General features: G+C 35.0%; 2 protein-coding genes across 2 annotated transcripts; one reads left to right on the top strand and one right to left on the bottom strand.

The window, feature by feature from the left end:
- Positions 1–576: 576 nt before the first annotated feature.
- Positions 577–2,362, top strand: LOC146887931 (uncharacterized). The gene is made up of 2 exons (XM_085670305.1): positions 577–1,682; positions 1,790–2,362. The coding sequence occupies exons 1-2, from the start codon at positions 833–835 to the stop codon at positions 1,822–1,824; spliced, it is 885 nt and encodes a 294-aa protein (XP_085526431.1). The 5' UTR covers positions 577–832; the 3' UTR covers positions 1,825–2,362.
- Positions 2,363–13,542: 11,180 nt separating this feature from the next.
- MAPKKK5 (mitogen-activated protein kinase kinase kinase 5) lies at positions 13,543–18,816 on the bottom strand. The gene is made up of 10 exons (XM_028064856.2): positions 18,226–18,816; positions 17,040–17,699; positions 16,873–16,960; positions 16,172–16,234; positions 15,909–16,072; positions 15,668–15,743; positions 15,183–15,242; positions 14,983–15,108; positions 14,396–14,605; positions 13,543–14,319 (listed from the first exon to the last, which is right to left on the bottom strand). The coding sequence occupies exons 1-10, from the start codon at positions 18,537–18,539 to the stop codon at positions 14,170–14,172; spliced, it is 1,911 nt and encodes a 636-aa protein (XP_027920657.1). The 5' UTR covers positions 18,540–18,816; the 3' UTR covers positions 13,543–14,169.

Genomic DNA, 18,816 nt, shown 5'->3' with positions numbered 1-18,816 from the left:
AATGAACAGTACAATGCATGCGTGAACGTGAAAAGTTTGGCATAGAATGAACAGTACATTTGGCATTGAATGAAAAGTTTAAAAACGGTTTGTTGTGAATGGGAACGTGTGCTGTTACCGTGAGTGAACGTGTGAAAATGGGAAGTTTCCCAATTTCATATTGTGTGAACGTGCACTGTGAAGTTACATTCCGCTACTGTTAATTTATTTATTAAAATTAAAGTGTAATGCTTTTATTAGTTGATGTCACTAATAAAATTAATATTAATTATTTTATTTATATAAATAATTAATAATTTTATTTTAATTTGCAATAATATTTATGTTTGTTATTGTTAAATTAAAATTAATGAGGAAGCTATATAAAGTTTATAGCAATTAAATGTATGTGTATTTATTTATTTGAAATTAAGTATGATAAATTTTGTTAGTCACCAAAGTGGCCAAAATTTTAATGTTTATATAATTTCAAATTATTAATGTTTTTTATTTTAATTACCCATAGTATGGATGCTAAATTATGAATAATTAAATTTATGGGTTAATTAAAATTCATTAATTATAAGACATTTAAGGATCGCCCAAAGGTTGATTAATTGTTCTCATAATTAATGAACATGATTGTAAATAATTTTGTATGCGTCACTAGTTTTATTTATATACCCAAAGGTAGTAGGTGATTCTAGTTGATGCATATTTTAATTATCAATAATGTTATAATGTGATTAACATCATTATGTTTATGTTTGTGTATTAGTGGATCTCCCAAAGGAGAACATTAGTATGCATAGAATGATTGTTTATATCTGAATCTGTTTTTACGTTTAGTTTTATGACTCAAAGCATTAATGTTAGGCATGTGTTAATTGCAGTCTCTGTTCCGGTATCTTTACACGCGCTTGCTTCGTCTGTTCCAGTCTTTAATGGGTTGAATTTCCCTGACTGGAGTGAGCAAGTCCAATTTCACTTAGGTGTGTTGGATCTTGATCTAGCTCTTCTAGTTGAAAAGCCGGCTGCTATCACGGATGCTAGTAGCAATGAAGAGAAAGCCCATTACAAAGCCTGGGTAAGATCAAACAGACTTAGCTTAATGTTTATGAGAATGAGCATAGCAAGTAATATAAAGTCAGCTCTTCCCAAAACTGATGACGCAAAAGAATTTATGAAATTTGTGGAAGAGCGCTCCCAAACTGCTGATAAGTCTCTCGCTGGGACACTGATGAGTACGTTGACCACTATGAAGTTTGACGGTTCGCGTACTATGCATGAGCATGTGATCGAGATGACAAATATCGCAGCAAGACTTAAGTCTTTAGGAATGGCAGTGGATGAAGGTTTTCTCGTGCAGTTCATTCTGAACTCATTACCGTCTGAGTATGGTCCGTTCCAGATGAACTACAACACCATGAAAGACAAGTGGAATGTGCATGAATTGCACAGTATGCTAGTTCAGGAGGAGACCCGACTGAAGAACTTAGGAAGCCACTCTATTCAATATGTGAAGAATCAAGGAGCTGTTGGAAAGAAAGTTGCTAAGAAACATGGAAAGGGTAAAGGACCACTAAAGATTGACGAGTCCTCAACTAAAATCCAGAAGAAAAATGACAAATGTCATTTCTGCGGGAAGTCTGGACATTTCCAGAAGGACTGCATAAAGCGTAAGGCTTGGTTCGAAAAGAAAGGTGAGCATAATGCTTACGTATGTTTTGAATCAAACTTAACTGAAGTTCCCCATAATACGTGGTGGATTGATTCTGGATGTACGACTCATGTTTCTAATGTGATGCAGGGATTTCTTACAACCCGAACCATAAACCCAAATGAGAAGTTTGTCTTCATGGGCAATAAATAGAAAGTTCCAGTGGAAGCGGTCGGGACTTATCGTCTAATCCTCGACACTGGATATCACTTAGACCTTATGGATACTTTTTATGTACCTAGTATCACTAGGAATTTAATTTCTTTGTCTAAGCTTGATATTGCTGGATATTCTTTTAAGTTTGGGAATGGTTGTTTCAGTTTGTTTAAGCGTACTTTTATGATTGGATCTGGTACACTTTATGATGGTTTATATAAATTGAATTTGGATAATTTATATGCTGAAACTCTTATGACTGTGCATCACAATGTTGGCACTAAACGTAGTTTAGTGGATGAACGATCTGCTTACTTGTGGCATAAACGTTTGGGACATATTTCCAAAGAAAGAATGCAAAGATTAGTAAAGAATGAAATCCTTCCGGATTTAGATTTTACTGATCTGAATGTGTGTGTGGATTGTATTAAAGGCAAACAAACTAAACACACAAAGAAAGGAGCCACGAGAAGCACTCAGCTTCTTGAAATCATACACACCGATATATGTGGTCTGTTTGATGTAAATTCTTTCAATAAAGAGAAGTATTTCATCACCTTTATTGATGATTTTTCGCGTTATGGACATGTCTATTTACTGCATGAGAAATCTCAGTCAGTAAATGCCTTGGAAGTTTATATAAATGAAGTGGAAAGGCAATTAGACAGAAAGGTGAAAATCGTAAGGTCTGATAGAGGTGGTGAGTATTATGGAAGATATGATGAAAGTGGACAACACCCTGGTCCGTTTGCTAAGTTCCTTGAGAAACGTGGTATTTGTGCTCAATACACAATGCCAGGCACACCACAACAAAATGGTGTATCAGAAAGGCGTAATCGAACCTTAATGGATATGGTTAGGAGTATGTTAAGTAATTCATGTTTACCCGTATCATTGTGGATGTATGCTTTAAAGACTGCCATGTATTTGTTGAACAGGGTTCCTAGTAAAGCTGTTCAAAAGACTCCTTTTGAGTTATGGATGAATAGGAAACCCAGTTTGAGACACCTGCATGTTTGGGGTTGTCAGGCAAAAGTAAGAATATACAATCCGCAAGAAAAGAAACTGGATGAAAGAACAATCAGTGGATTTTTCATTGGTTATCCAGAAAAATCAAAGGGGTATATGTTTTACTGTCCTACCCATAGTACAAGAATCGTTGAAACTGGAAATGCTCGGTTTATTGAAAATGGCGAAACCAATGGGAGTGAAGCTTCACGAAATGTGGAGATTAAGGAAGTTAGAGTACAAGTTCCTATAACTAGTACTTCTTTATCAAGAGTTGTTGTTCCACATGTTGTAGAAACTCACAACAATCAAGAAGAACAACAAATTAATGATCCCGAGGTTAACAATGAACCAATAGTAGAACAACCACAAGAAATAGTATTAAGAAGATCTCACAGAGATATAAAGTCTGCTATTTCGAATGATTATGTGGTTTATCTACAAGAGTCAGAAAATGACTTAAGTATTGATAATGATCCAATTTCTTTTTCAGAAGCCATTAATGGTGATAATTCTGATAAGTGGTTAGATGCCATGAAAGATGAGCTTAAATCAATGGCACATAATGACGTATGGGACCTTGTGGAATTGCCAGAAGGATGCAAGAGAGTTGGGTGTAAATGGGTCTTTAAGACTAAGCGTGACTCTCAAGGCAATATTGAACGTTACAAGGCCCGTCTTGTTGCCAAAGGTTTTACTCAGAAAGATGGCATTGACTATAAGGAAACATTTTCGCCTGTTTCTAAGAAAGACTCTTTTAGAATTATCATGGCATTAGTAGCTCATTATGATCTTGAGTTGCATCAAATGGATGTTAAAACTGCTTTTCTGAATGGGGATTTAGAAGAGGATGTCTATATGGACCAACCGGTGGGGTTCGCTGAAGAAGGAAAGGAGCACATGGTGTGTAAACTTAAGAGATCGATATATGGACTTAAACAAGCTTCTCGACAATGGTATCTTAAGTTCAATGATACTATTGTGTCCTTTGGATTTAAGGAAAACACCGTTGATCGGTGTATATATCTGAAGGTCAGTGGGAGTAAGTTTATATTTCTGATTCTGTATGTTGATGATATCTTGCTTGCGACTAATGATCTTGGTCTATTAAGTGAGACTAAGAGGTTTCTCTCTAATAACTTTGAAATGAAAGATATGGGTGAGGCATACTATGTGATAGGAATAGAAATATTCCGTGACAGATCACAAGGATTGTTAGGTTTGTCTCAGAATGCATATATTAATAAAGTTTTAGAGAGATTCAGAATGGATAAATGTTCAGCATCTCCTGTTCCAATACAAAAAGGAGACAAGTTTAGTCTCATGCAATGTCCAAAGAATGATTTGGAACGGAAATAGATGGAAAATATCCCTTATGCATCTGTTGTTGGGAGTTTGATGTATGCTCAAACCTGTACGAGGCCAGATATTAGCTTTGCAGTTGGTATGCTTGGTAGATACCAAAGTAATCCAGGTCTGGAGCATTGGAAAGCTGCAAAGAAAGTTTTAAGATACCTACAAGGAACAAAGAATCACATGCTTACTTATAGAAAATCTGATCACCTTGAGGTGATAGGTTATACAGATTCAGACTTTGCCGGCTGTGTGGATACAAGAAAGTCTACATTTGGTTATGTGTATCTTTTAGCCGGAGGAGCGATTTCATGGAAAAGTGCAAAGCAGTCTGTCATTGCTGCATCCACCATGGAAGCTGAATTTGTGGCATGCTTTGAGGCCACAGTTCAGGCTAATTGGTTGCGGAACTTTATTTCAGGACTTGGAGTAGTCGACAGTATTTCCAAGCTGCTGAAAATTTATTGTGATAATTCCGCAGCAGTCTTCTTTTCTAAAAACGACAAGTATTCTAAAGGTGCTAAACATATGGAGTTGAAATACTTTGCCGTTAAAGAAGAAGTTCAGAAACGTAAAGTGTCAATAGAACATATTAGCACAGATCTTATGATTGCTGACCCTTTAACAAAAGGGTTACCGCCCAAATTGTATGCTGGTCATGTAAACAATATGGGCATTATGTCTACTAGTGAATGTTAAATGTTGAATGTTAATGTTTTTTAATGTTTATGTGACACTTTGAGCTCCCTAATGTATAAATTTCTGAAATCTGTGTTTTCTTCTTTATGTTTATGCATGCAAATTATGATGAAGAAAACAAATTATGTTATGTTATTGTTTTGTAAAATGACATTATGTTTGAACCCATTATGGACTTCTCGTTTTTAAGGTCATATTAAGGAGAAATGGATGATATAGTAGTACATGGAAGGGATCATGTCGATCAAATGATGTGTGACCGTCATGACTCTTATTATTTCTGTATCTTTAATTATGAATAATGATGAAACCAATTTATGCAAGGTCTTTTATTGCGCATTATGTTTATGTATTAAATCACATATTGTTATGACATCATATGAGTCAAGTGGGAGAATGTTAGAATTAATTGACGAATTAATTCTATTAGTGACTCATTTGAAATATTATGATGGGCCCAATTGTGATTTAATAAAATATAAAGACTTATTGGTTATTATTATGGGAAGTGATAATAAAATAAAGATAAAGATAAAATAAAAAACCAACTTGATGGACGTTGGTTTATAAAAGGAATTGGGGTTCTGTCTCTGGCCATAAGGTTCTTTTCACTGTAACCCATCAAGTACGTGTGAGAAGAGAAAGAAAGGCAAAGAGATAGATTGGGAAACGGTGGTTGAAGAGCACACAAGATTATAAATTGAAGAACGCATATTCACAGGATCTCTCATGGATCAAGGTTAGTGCTCTATTATGATTTATCGTGTGAGAATTATAAATCTTAAAGATCCTTAATTAAGTTTTACACACGCATCTCCTTCTTCTTTCTTCTCCAACGCGCGCGAGACAGGGGCTGCACTCATCCCCTTCATGGCCTCGAGGACTCGCCTGCCGGAGACCGCCGTCAGCGGTTCCAGCCGCCACTGACGTCCACGCCAGCGCCCCCTTCGCCCCCATCCTCTTCCGCACGAAAAAAAGGCACACGAGGACTCTACAGCTCGTCACCGCCATGCCAGCCACCGCGATTGGGTCTGCAACCATCACGCGGTCACATTCCTCCGCTCAGAGCTCCGAATCGCCGGCGACGAGGCCGACGGCGAGGGTTTCTATTCCCTTATTCATCTATGTGTTATGATTAGACGCGGCTGATCTGGGAAAATGAGAGTGTTTGGCGCTGGAATTGTGGGGGTTTCGGTTCCCTGTTTGTTTGTTTCTGATTTGTTCTTGGTGGGATGAATGGATTTGGGTATTTCATTGTATCGGTGGGTGGAGGATGATGAATAGAGGTTCCCTGATTTTGGTTATTTTTGTGAAGGTTGGAGATTGATGGAAGAACGAGAAATGTAGAACGGGTTGTGGTTGAATGGAGAAATCGAAGTTGCAGGGGTGTATCGGTTCGGTGGTGGTGAAAAAGATTGAGGATGAGGTGAGCGAGTAAGCGAGTGAAGACGTGTATCTACAAAATATAACTGTTTGTGAAGTGTGTTTGGGTTCTAGTTTTGGGTTTCTGTTGTTTTTGTGCAGGTGAAGGATGAAAGGAGTTCAGATTCAATACAGGAAGATGAGAAATGGGAATTGCGTAACAGTGATGATGGTTTATTGGTGACCGTGTGGGATGGGTTGGTTTGTGATATTTGGGGGAATTGGTCTGCGGCAGCTGAATGGAGAATGAGCGTTTTGGTGTGTTGATGATGGTTGAGGGAAACCGTGGCTGTGGGGATTCGGTTGGGGCTTGAACGATGATCATACAGTAACAGAGTAAATGTGGACTATGTTTTCTATCACTCAGCCCACATTACAACTCGCGCAGTAACATCATCATGAGCAACAAACAAAGCATAACAAATATGGGAAACACAACACAGACAACGTTCATTCAAGGACTACCAGATAGTCTTGCATTGATCCAAACATCCAAGAATCGCAACCTTTTTCTCTTTGTATTGCTCGTTGTTCCTCTCTTGTTGCTTGTTGATTCTGTTCTCTCTTTTTTTTTTCTTGCTTTGTTGCTCTTGCCCTATGTGATCTTGTGAAACTGTATCTTGAAATTCGTCTTTCCCCTTTGCTTATATGTCCCCCTTTCTTTTGTATGGAAAGTTGCACTTTAGCCATAGCTGCACTGCTATGCTCAGACATGCTCAGACACTGCCTCCCCTGGTTGCTGTCGCACAGACACTGCCTCCCCTGGTTGCTGCCGCAGTGATACACCAATACCCAACATTTTTTCTTTTTGTGTCCAAAAACCTCCCAATAACAAGATAACGTATGAATCTGGCCATATTTTGCATGGCAGAAAGTCTAATGATTTTTTTTTTCATTTTATACGTTTTATATATTTTTTAAGAGACTAAAATCGAAATGGTGTGAAAGTAAAATAAAATGGAGATTGAAATTAAAATAAGATAAAATAAAAATAAAATAAAATAAAGTAAAGTAAAAATAAAAATAACATAAAAATACAAATAAAATATAACAAGATAAAATAAATAAAATAGATAAATAAAAAGCAAGACAAAATTAAAAATAAAAATAAAAATGAATAAATAAATAAAAGAATAGGAGTATACATGTACATCCAAATTAATGTTGATTTTTTTTGTAATGTGTTTTTTTTTCTTTTAATTATTATTAAAGTCAAAATTTTATTTCTTATCCGGATGAAATTGGGTGTTGACAGTTGGGTTCGCATGGAAATGGTTGAAAGATGTATTTTTGGTTGGGTGTGTTGCCATGTATGCGTGAACAGGGGCGAGAGCTGATATTTTTGCCCAAGCGAGAATAGCAGAAGCTCGCCTAGACTTTTCTGCTCGAACCTTCGCCCAGGCGAGGGGCTGCTTTTGAGCGACGAACTGTCTCGCTCAGGCAAGATAGTCTCGCCTAAGCGAGAATCAGCGAAATTGCCCAGAGTCACTATCGCAGTCTCGCCTAAGCGAGAGTCTGCAGTTTGAGCGAGAGCACTCCTCTCGCTTGAACGAGAACTCCCAGCTTGAGTGAGACATAGCTTGGGTTTTGGCTATGCTTCGTTTCGTGAATATTGTTGGTTGTTTGATTGACTGGTTCATTGATTTATTGCATAAAGGGGGTGGATATGCATGTGCTATGTATGTTATGGGTGGGAACTAATGAAATAGTGATAAGCTTGGCATGATATATGATTGGTGGTTGGTCATGTATACTAAATGACATGTTAATGGTATCCATAAGAACTTCATGATTGGTTGATTATGTGTGAGTAAGGTTTGGGTAGGACATAATCCCATGACCCTTGTAGTGGGGCTCATGGTGGTGCCTCATCATATGGACATAATTTCGTGGGCCCTCCTAAGGGGAGTTCACAGTGGTGCCTCAATTATTGAACCTAATTCCATGAACCTCAAGGTGAGAGTTCACGGTGGTGCCTCAAGATCAGGACGTAATTCCACGAGGTTAACGTGGTGGTGCCTCAAGGCCAGGACGTAATTCCACGAAGGCCACGTGGTGGTGCCTCTTGTAAGGGTGTAATTCCGCGAAGGCCTCGTGGTGACGCCTCATTGATAGAACGTAATTCCACTGTTTTGTGGTGGTGCCTCATTGAGCGTATCCGGATAGTCAAGTCTTGGTGTCTTATATGGTTTGGTGCCTCATATGTGGATGTCTGCCATTTATGCTTGAATATGAAATTGTATGTTGAGTGTATGATATGAGAACTTTTTCACTAGCTTACCCTTTGCTTGTTTGTATGATTGTGTGTGGTTTCCTCCTTTGCGATGATCATCAACCTTGTTGATGTGAGCAGATGTGAGAACCTCTGCCAGTGGTAATAATAATAGAGATGTTGCGGTTTGATGATATCTTGGACGACTATCAGACTCACTATGGGGGCCTCAACGTTTGGAGTTTAGTAGTAGTAGTTTCTCTCGCTCTTGGCGAGTTTTTGTGCCTCATTTAGGCCTATGGAGCCTCTTCCTTTTGTTATGGATATGTTGGGGTACTGTGTACGTCATATTCTGTTTTTCCGCACTCTCTGAATATTTAATATATGTGGCGTTTATTTAAATTGATTTTATCTATTTAATTGGGATGTTACAATCTTCGTTAAAACTATATGGATAAATAACTATACATTATTTAAATAAAATTTAGTAAAAAAACTATTAAAATGATTTAAAACGTATTTTCCGTAATTCGATTTTATAATTATTAGCTATACGAAAATAAAACAATAGATTTCAATAAAAGTAACAGGTATATGCATATACGTTATTCTTCCACTAAAATACTTGCAAATTGATTCAAAATTTATCTTACTCAAATTATTTAGACGATTATGTTACCATTATCGTGCTTTTATTAGATAAGGTATAAATTTTTAATAGATAATGATATTTTGACAATTAAATCTTTACAATTTTTTCTTACATTCTGAGTTAATATCTACTAAGTGATTTTAGAATATAAGAACTGAAAAAATAGAAAAATGAAAAATCACTCTAGAGATGTCACTTCAAGTTGTAAGAGAAATTTGTAAAGATTTAGTTAGTTGAAAAATATTTTTCCATATTTAATCTCATACTTATTTTTCAATGTTTTTCAATGGATGAGTTAAAAAAATATTCATCTATTAAAAATAAAACCAAATTATAATATGTAAATAGATCATAATTTCCACCTTTCAAACAGATTGTAATTCTCACTTTACATATGAGGTTTGTGAAATCAACATAAATTCACTTACTAAAAATAAACATTTTAAAGAAAAAATATATACAAGAATTGTTGATTGTGACAACCTTTGAAGAGACTTATCTCATAAACATTTTCTGAAAATCCCTTTCCATCTCAATTTTCATAAGTTAGATTCTCCCATCCTTCTTCATTTTCCCTAAAAAATTTGACTCTCTTCCTTGTTTCTTGAAGATTCAATGTCATGGAATTGGTTAGATGGAATGATTCTATCGTATAATTTGATTTCATCTTAAGGTAAGTTTCTGCCATCTTTATAGAACCAATATGTTTTAGCTAAATTCATTTCAAATTTTAAAGTCATATGATTGAATTCAAATATTAGAGTATGAACATGTAGCTGCATATTGACCTACATAGGATAAAGATATGAAATTATTTTGTATTCTGGTTCGAGATGTGAAGTTAATTGAGATTTTAATTATGTGAAAGTGTGGAATATCAGAGTGATTTAGGAAATTTTCAGTTAAAATATATAATTTGAAACCTATCGAATTGGTGAGTTGTTTGAGAACATAACTGAAGTGTAATTCCTTATAAGATAAGAATATAGAGATGAGCTATAATTAGATATGATGTCATAATGATGAATGTGACATATTGGATTGCTTGTTAGGATGTTGTATGTGTGAAAATATTGTAACTTGTGGATAAGAATGAGAAAAATAGGAAATGATGGGGGAACTCTACATTTCTAGAGAAATTGTTTTGTCTGTAGCCTTGCCACTAGACGGTAAACTGTGACGTTTTGTTTATGTTTATAGTAGAGGTGATTTATATATTGAAATGGTTTCTTTTGCCTGTAACAAATTGTATTTTATTATTGTATTGTGTTATGTGTTAAAATTTAAAAACAATGATAGAAATAAATTTTGTACAAGACTACAAATTTTAATAGTACAATTATATGTATAAGTTGTGAAGACTAGGAAAAATGAATATTTTATCAATAAAAAGGTTAGGCTATAAATAGAGTATCTATTATAAAGTCATATCACAAATCCAATTATATCTCTTGAATGTAAGATTACTAGTGAAAGTTCAGTGTGGTATGATTGTCACCTTAGCTTATTTCCAAAGAGAAATGTTAATCTAGGATGAGAAAATGCTAATCTAGGATTAGGTCAAGTGTATTGAAGGGGACTTGTGATGTGGACTATCCTTATCAAACTCACTTAGAGTGGTAAAAGTTGTAGAAAGCCTATAGTTGACGGTATGATATGAATTATATGAAAGATTATCATACTTAAGGAGTTATTAAAGTTAACCATGTCAATACTAGATGAGATATATGATGTTCCATTTGAGTTTCTTGTATAGAAATATAAGAGGAGGATCAGTATGACATGTGCAGAGTCTCACCCGTCCATTCAATGTACTAGTCTTCTAGAAGCAAGAGTCTAGAGTCTAGAAATTTCTTTGTAGTTTGGTACTTGGGCTTTAGTTCACTGACTTTAATTTAATATTTTCGTGAAATTGGTGAAATTTATGATATCTTTCATTTATACATTTTTTTTGTGATTTTTAGGTCATCCTTGCATTTTGTATTGTTTTTTCTCTTATTTTTGCGATGATCGCATGTTGTGTATATTGAGAGCGGATTTAGGAGCTGATGGGGTACTAGCAATGGAGCTGAGGCTATCCATTGAATTAGTATATAATGAGTTAGAGACAGGGGCGACTCAAGAGTTTGAGATGCCAAATGAGGCCTTTTATTTAAAATTTATTTTTCGAGCTTTTTTATGCAAAATTATTTATTAAATCATCATAACTAATTCTATTTAACATTTCTTTTTCAATATATAACAAGGCTAATTCGTCTAATCTTTCTTGGGATATTGTTGATCTTAAATAAATTTTTATTATCTTTAATTTTGAGAAACTCCTTTGGACTGAAGCAACTGACACTGAAATTGTTATAGTTATCATAATCACTAATTATTTCTCTTACTTTATTGTTGTTTTCACCTATATCTATATTGTTATTATCTTGTTCATTCAAAGAGCACCCACTTGTATTTTCTAATTTATTTTTCTTATCTATTTTTTTAAATGTATTCATAGCTCCTTTTTATGATGCAATTGATGTCTCAATTCTTCCCCCTTTTTGGATTTTTGAATAGCCTGATTCAAATTTTCTACTTGACATATCTATATATTTTTATATGAAATAATAATATATAAAATACTATTAAAGATATGTAAATGAAACAAATGAATTAAAACAATAAAACCTGATTTTGGTTGTCAAGGAAGTAAACTTGATAGCAGACTTTGTTTAGAGTCTCAAGCCTCTTTCTCCTACTCAACTCTCAACTCTTTCACAAACCTACATAGTTTATTTTAAAATTAATCATTAATAAAAATAATTCAAAAAATTATTGTGCTTCGATAGTAAGTGGGCAAGATATACAATTTTTTTTTTATTAAAACCCGTAAATCGAAAAATACCGAAAAACAAAATTGGGCAGAAGAAACACATTTCTAATTCTAATACAAATCCAAAACAAAATAACAAATAACAACAACATAAATAGAAAGAAAAACATACTAACAAAAAAATAGCATGAAAATATTGGTACACATGGACTCTTAGAAGAGAAGAAAGTAAGGAGAGACAAGAGAAGTCACATAGAGATAAAAGAAGAAAATAGAATATATATATATTGATTATAAGAGAAGAAAGATATCGCTGATCATTCTCCTTTTCATAAATAAAACTATAATTTACTAAAAAAAACTCTAACTCATTAATTATCATTTTTAATACCAATAAAAATTATCTTACATAAATAGTTTAATTAAATTTTATTTTCAGACATAAACTTATAATTAATTTAATAGAGTTATATTAGTAATAAAATATTTTTTTGAAGCCTTTTCTTTCTTAAAAAGAATTTTATAATTATATTAATTGAGGTATATTAGTATTAAAAACAATTTTCGAGACCTTTTTTCTTAAACATAATTTTATAATTAATTTAATATAAAAATATTAGTAGTAAAAATTAATTTTTTGAGATCTTATTTGACTAGAGGCTCGCTTTACCCTTAGCCAGCCTTGATTAGAGAATATATGTTAGCTTCATGAAAAAGTGTATTAAACTTTTAATTCCTAAATTGGAGTACTTATGATATGAGTTATTGAGTTATGTTTACCTATTTTGAAATACACTACTAAACTAACTAGTTGTAACTATAATTACTTATGCTAATGAGTTATAATCTTAATTATAATTATTAAGATTATATTTATCAAAAGAATGACTAAAAAAGGGTTGTGACATTGATTAATCCGAATAAAGATATATTCAAACATAATTTTTTATTCTTATATTTATTTATATTTTTACTATAATATAATAATTGTCATTTTTTTTAATCCTCAGATGATATACTTTTGAATAACACATAATTTGTTTTCAATAGGGAGTGATGTAGACTTGTATTAAAAACATAACAAATATTGCATCTAATCTTACACAAAATATGTACTAAATATTAAAAAATGCTTTGTTTTTCAAATTATTGATTAATTACACAATAATGGAATATAGTTCTATAGATTTTTAATTTAAAGATATTCTTAGAAAATACATAATAGTTTTAAATTATTTTGGATTTAAAACTGATTTTGAAAAAAAAAATTAAATTGATATCAAACTTATTTATAAACATTTAAATTATTTTTATTTTAGAAAATATAAATTTGAACTTAAAATTCAATCTAATTATTAAAATTAGATTTATAAAACTCTATTTTAATATTGGATTTAATCCAATCTATATCCACTGGATAATCTTCTTCAGCAGAGGTAGCAGGAAAGAGGAGCATCAGATACAACTAAAGAAAAGGTATCAACAATCATTCTTCTTACGTCATATAGACATTAACATGTGGCATGTCCTGTGAAAATACAATTTTTTACAATTCAAAACTGAAGATTTTGAGAGAGTCTTTATTCTAATTATTACAACACTCCTGGAGTGGATTGACATATCTACTACAAGCAACCAAATTAGAATCATCATGAAACAGAGAGGGATGAACACTAAGTCTACATAAATTTGACTTCATCCTAATATAGATAGAGGAAGAAATATGAACCCTTGAGGTTAATTGCTTCGTCGCTCTAAGTTAGTATAATAACATTATTATTTTCTAAAGCTGCTACCATATTCTCGAGCAGCATAATTTACAGACTGAAGAAGCTCTTGACTTTTGACATTGATAACTAAGCAAAAGAGAACCTATGACGGCAACCGCTGCAAGTCACTGCATGAACGTCTCTTAAACTATAGTACTACAATGTGGACCCCTGTCATTGGCATAAATAATCAAAACTTCCTCCAGCTCGGTCAATTGAAAAGGTCATTTTTTTCCTTTTGAAGTCACAGACCAGGTGTGCTGTGGAGGGAAGAAAAAAAGTTCCGTGACACCACTGCTACGTGGTTATTGTGAGATGATGATTCCCATTTCAGCAGAGAAGAAGCATGGCGCATGGTCATCGCGTGTTAAAAACAGGATTACGTTATTGGTTAAAGGATGCAGGAAGAATTTCCAACGACGAAATCCGAAATCCACGCCTGTCAGCTGCTTTAACCTTGGCAATTTTGGCACAGGAGATTGACAACTGGTCATGTTTATATTCAAATTGTTTAATGGGACTACGTGGTTTGTCCTGCCAACAAAAGAAAATTTCAATAACAAACAAATAAAATGGCTCGGCAAATATAAAATGGCACAGCTGTATTCACCATGAAGCCAGTTCCATTATACAACTGAGTGGGAGATGAAACATCAAGCTGTTGAGAGTTTTTCAAAAATCGATGTTCTAGTAAAACTGCAGCTGCTGGCCGCTCTGCTGGATTCCTTTTAAAGCAGCACCTCAAGAAATCTTTACCCTCGGGTGACAATGTTTCAGGAATAGGAGGGGTTTCCTTCATAACCTTAAACAGAGCTGCGGCCTGCATAATTAGAAAAAAAAAATTATTTAACAAGCTAAAAAAAAAGTACCCGTATACATACATCATCTCTGCCAAATCCACAAGCTGAAAACAGAAAAAAGTTGGCTCAAAGATGCCTTAGCTCATATTGAGGTTTGCCAAAATAAGTAAAAAGTTGGTGCGTTATCATCCATTACCAATTACCAAACTTCAGAATCCCATATTCTCATATAAACCGATATAAAACCATCCATCTTTGAATAGGTAGTTTTGGAAACCATTGGGATTCTGTTACCTATGAGAAATCTTAAACTAATACCATATCAGTATGGTACTGAAGTAGCCTGAGAATCACAAAGTTCAAAAGAGGCAAAGTAAAATTTTCTTTAGGTGCTTACTCCTTCATATTCACTCCAAGGAGGCTTCCCTGTGAACATTTCAATAATGGTACAACCCAGACTCCAAATATCAATAGCAAAAGCAAGATCAGGGTTGTTATCCTTTTGCATCACCGCCTGCAAAAGCTGAACGAGAAAAGTGTTAATAAGAAGTGCGCGAGACATTACAGGACAGTGCAGTGTAATAATATATAATATACCTCTGGAGCCATCCAGTACGGACTTCCCCTCAAAGAAAGATTAGCTTCGAACCCATTTAGCTGTGTAACATAAAGGGATCCCAAGTTATAAACTTAATGAAACACCCCATGAACAGATTCAACAGCGAAAAATAAGCACCAAAGCCTGAAGATACATATTCAAGCAGTGAAATTGAAAAACAATACATGAAGCACCTGATTATTATGCAAGATTCAGAAACATCTAAATCTGCTTTTTGAGGGGAGATAAGGTTGCTCATCTCAATCGAGAGAAAGGAATTTTAAAAGCAATAACTTTGAACATTTTAACATAAGGCCTGTGTTTCTGATGCCAATCTCTTCTTGAGATTTTTCAACAATAAACAGATAATCTTATTAACAAGAAGAAATACAAATATTCTACAGAATTACAGGATCCACTTTCAGCATGAAAAAAAAAACTGAAACTAGAAAATGTGAATTAAAGGGGAAGGCTTCTCACTCACATGCTTAGCCATCCCAAAATCAGCAAGCTTAACAACTCCAGCGGAGTCAACAAGCAAGTTAGCCCCTTTGATGTCCCTATATGCATACAAGAAAAATATAAACAAATAAAAAAGTGACAAAGGTCCAAATATAAGATAAAAAAAAAATTCTAGGAAACAGTCGTTTTCCAACTAGAACAAAGCAGTTGCATATGGATCAATAAAGGTTTTGAATTCAAGTTAGTATGAGTTGTGAATGTACCTATGAATTGTTTTTTTGCTATGTAAATAAGCCAATCCTGATAGAATATGTCGAGTGAAATTCCGAATGACAGATTCTGTTATGGCACCACAATGTTCACGGACGTATTTATTAATTGAACCAGGATGAACATATTCCAGATAAATATAAAACCGGCCCTCAACCTGCAAACGCATACGCCAAAGTTGTTATAAGGTTTTAAGGCTGTAACAAAAGAAATGAATAATCTTGAGCAGCTAATTATGAAGTAGGAGATTGTTTACTGTTTCACTGCCAAAATACTGCACGATGTTCGAATGCTGTAGATGGCTAAGAACTTTAATTTCCTGGGGAAAGAGAATAAACTAGTAAGATAGATAAAAAGGATAATAGAGAAATATATTCATAATTAATGAGGGGAGGGTAAAATATATAGCCAAACCATAAAAACAACAAAGCAACCTCACAAAGTAATTAAGCATAATGGACCCTACAACGAAATTTAGGAGTCGTCACTGCAAAATGTATATTGGCCAAGGCTAGAAGAAAACACAGAGGTAAAATAATAGACCAGTTAATCTGAGCTGGGCATCTGTACTGTTCAATGAGAAAAAAATAATTTCAATTACCATTACAAAGTAGTTGCATTAGTTATTAAAAGTTTCAAGATAGTACATTTCAGAAGTAAATTTGCTAAGCAGAATTACAAGATGTTATTAATCATGCAGCCATCAGTTCCCAGTGCTCATGTGTAAAAGAGATCCAAAGTGACTAAAAATGTGTTCTTATTCAGGATTGGAAAAATAATTACTATTCCCATAAAACTGACTGACATTTACCGCACTGACTTCTTTACTAAAATTCCAAAATTCTAATAAGAGATATGAACCATAACACACTAAATGAGACACATCACCTATGCTGTTTGTACATTTTACACAGATCACAAATAGGCAGTGGTAACAAAAAAGTAACGGCAACCAACCTGCTCTAACTGTTTTATACACTCAGCAGATTTTGGATCATCAGGAAACATTTCCACTTCCTTCATTGCACATAATGCACCGGTTTCCCTGCCAAGAAACAACATCTCTTTAAGGGACTAAGAAAATAGACAAAAGATCTTAAAATGCACATGAAACATTTACATACCTATTGGTTGCAACATAAACACTTCCAAATGTCCCACGCCCGATAAGTTTCCCTTTTTGCCATTGGTTTTTCATTGGCAATGATTCTGCTCTAGCATTGGAAAATGTACTAGCTGAGGATGGAGAGGGCAGGGGAGCCCCAGGAGGCAGGGGCAAGGGGTGAACACTGACAGGAGGGGCAGTGCTTTCACGGCGCACCATTGAGATTTCAAGTGATAACTTGGAATGTATAGGAGATAGAGGTCCACTCAAGGTTTTGGTGTGGTGCCCGGGACTTCTCCTCTGTGGACTTGGATGGGAGGTGGGAGAGGGAGAAGCTTCTGTGCTCAACACGGATAAATCAAAGAAGGCGGGAGGTGGCAACCCTGTTTCACAGGTAGACATTTCTGGTGCAGACCAGAACTGATTTCCTCTGGGACTCGCATAATAATATGGCACAGATTCGCCATTTTTTGTTTTCTTTGGACTCAATATTGAAGGACTTGCAAAGGGAATACTTGAAAAACTGCTCCTACGAGGGATGCTCGCCAAGTTACTATTATTAGTATTACTATTATCTCGAGCACTTTCACAACAACCACACGCATCTTGATGCACCATTCTCGATGACCTGGTTTCAGCCTGTTCCATACTCCTTCTCGTGTCTTGGCCAGCAAAAGCACTGTTACAATACAAGATTCGGTCAAATAGGTCAGCAAACTCGCCATTGAGAACTCTTGCACAAATGCATGGCAAGTTGCAGTACAAAACTGCAAATGCATAATCAATTCCCCTTTGATAATTTCTCCAAAACCAAAATAACAAATGTAAAAGAATAGATCATTTTCATAAATTAAAATCAAGTTATGCACTTAAATTTTACAGAAGGTACCTGATCCAAATTCCTTAAAATTGAGGTGCATAAATAGATTTTAACTTGTCAAATAAACTCAGATTCATTTAAATTTTTTTTCTTGTAAGTGTTTAAGGGGAACTTTATACAAGCAGTATCATAAAGTTTCATTTCACAAGTACAAATATATGCATCTAATGATTCAGTCCAAAACAACAACAAACGTGCAACATAAAGAGTTATGCAACGATCTCAACTAGTAATAATCGAATTCATTAAGCAATTACCTAACAAAAATTGAAAAGCCACAAAGAAAACTAATTGAAGGAAAGAAAGGAAAAATTAAAAAATCGACCTCCGCATCCGACAGCCGGTGTAGGTGGTGGCTGTAGCAGCCTCCTTGGGCGAGGGAAGACGGCATTTGCCGTCTCTGTTGCGGATCAAGGCGGAGGAGGAGGCGAGCTCCGGCAGGGGCAAGGGCTGAGGTGTGCCGGGGGAAGAGAATGGTGAATCGTCCTCGTGCCACCTGGCATCGTTCTCGCCATGGCAGGCGCGTTTCTTGGACGAACTACCGAACAGCCAGGCCTTCCGGCGGTGGTCGGCGGCGGCAGCTGAGGAAGACGAGGAGGAACAGGAATGCGTGAAGGAAAGCGTAGATAACCACCGCATGGCTGCGTCAATCTACAGAATCAAAGAAGCCTTTCACCTCACAATGCGGATCGAAAAGACGACATCGTATTGGAAGCGCAATGTAAACCTTTAACCACAGGCATCGTTCGCGTTGGCACCATAACGGTTGCAGAAAGAAACGACAACCATAGGCCTTCCACACAAAGTCAATACGTTTCACCTTTTCTTTTTCTTTTTTTTCTTCCCTCTAACTAAGTCAAGGTCTCTCTCTAATCTCTTTCTCTCTCTGTTGCCACAACGCAACAGAGAAGACGAG

Source organism: Vigna unguiculata, chromosome 3 (genome assembly GCF_037176805.1).
Source record: "Vigna unguiculata cultivar grain cowpea cultivar isolate G323 ecotype 2 chromosome 3, ASM3717680v1, whole genome shotgun sequence".
Lineage (NCBI taxonomy): Eukaryota > Viridiplantae > Streptophyta > Magnoliopsida > Fabales > Fabaceae > Vigna > Vigna unguiculata.
The sequence above is the reverse complement of the archived record's forward strand: the minus strand, read 5'-3'. Positions and strand labels throughout refer to the sequence as shown.

Coding starts and splice junctions, on each gene's coding strand:
- LOC146887931 (XM_085670305.1), top strand. CDS start 833: ATGACTCAAAGCATTAATGTTAGGCATGTGTTAATTGCAGTCTCTGTT. Junction 1,683..1,789: donor GGCTTGGTTCGAAAAGAAAG/GTGAGCATAATG, acceptor AATGTGATGCAG/GGATTTCTTACAACCCGAAC.
- MAPKKK5 (XM_028064856.2), bottom strand. CDS start 18,539: ATGCGGTGGTTATCTACGCTTTCCTTCACGCATTCCTGTTCCTCCTCG. Junction 16,073..16,171: donor AGTATTTTGGCAGTGAAACA/GTAAACAATCTC, acceptor ATGCGTTTGCAG/GTTGAGGGCCGGTTTTATAT. Junction 15,243..15,667: donor ATTTTGGGATGGCTAAGCAT/GTGAGTGAGAAG, acceptor TATGTTACACAG/CTAAATGGGTTCGAAGCTAA.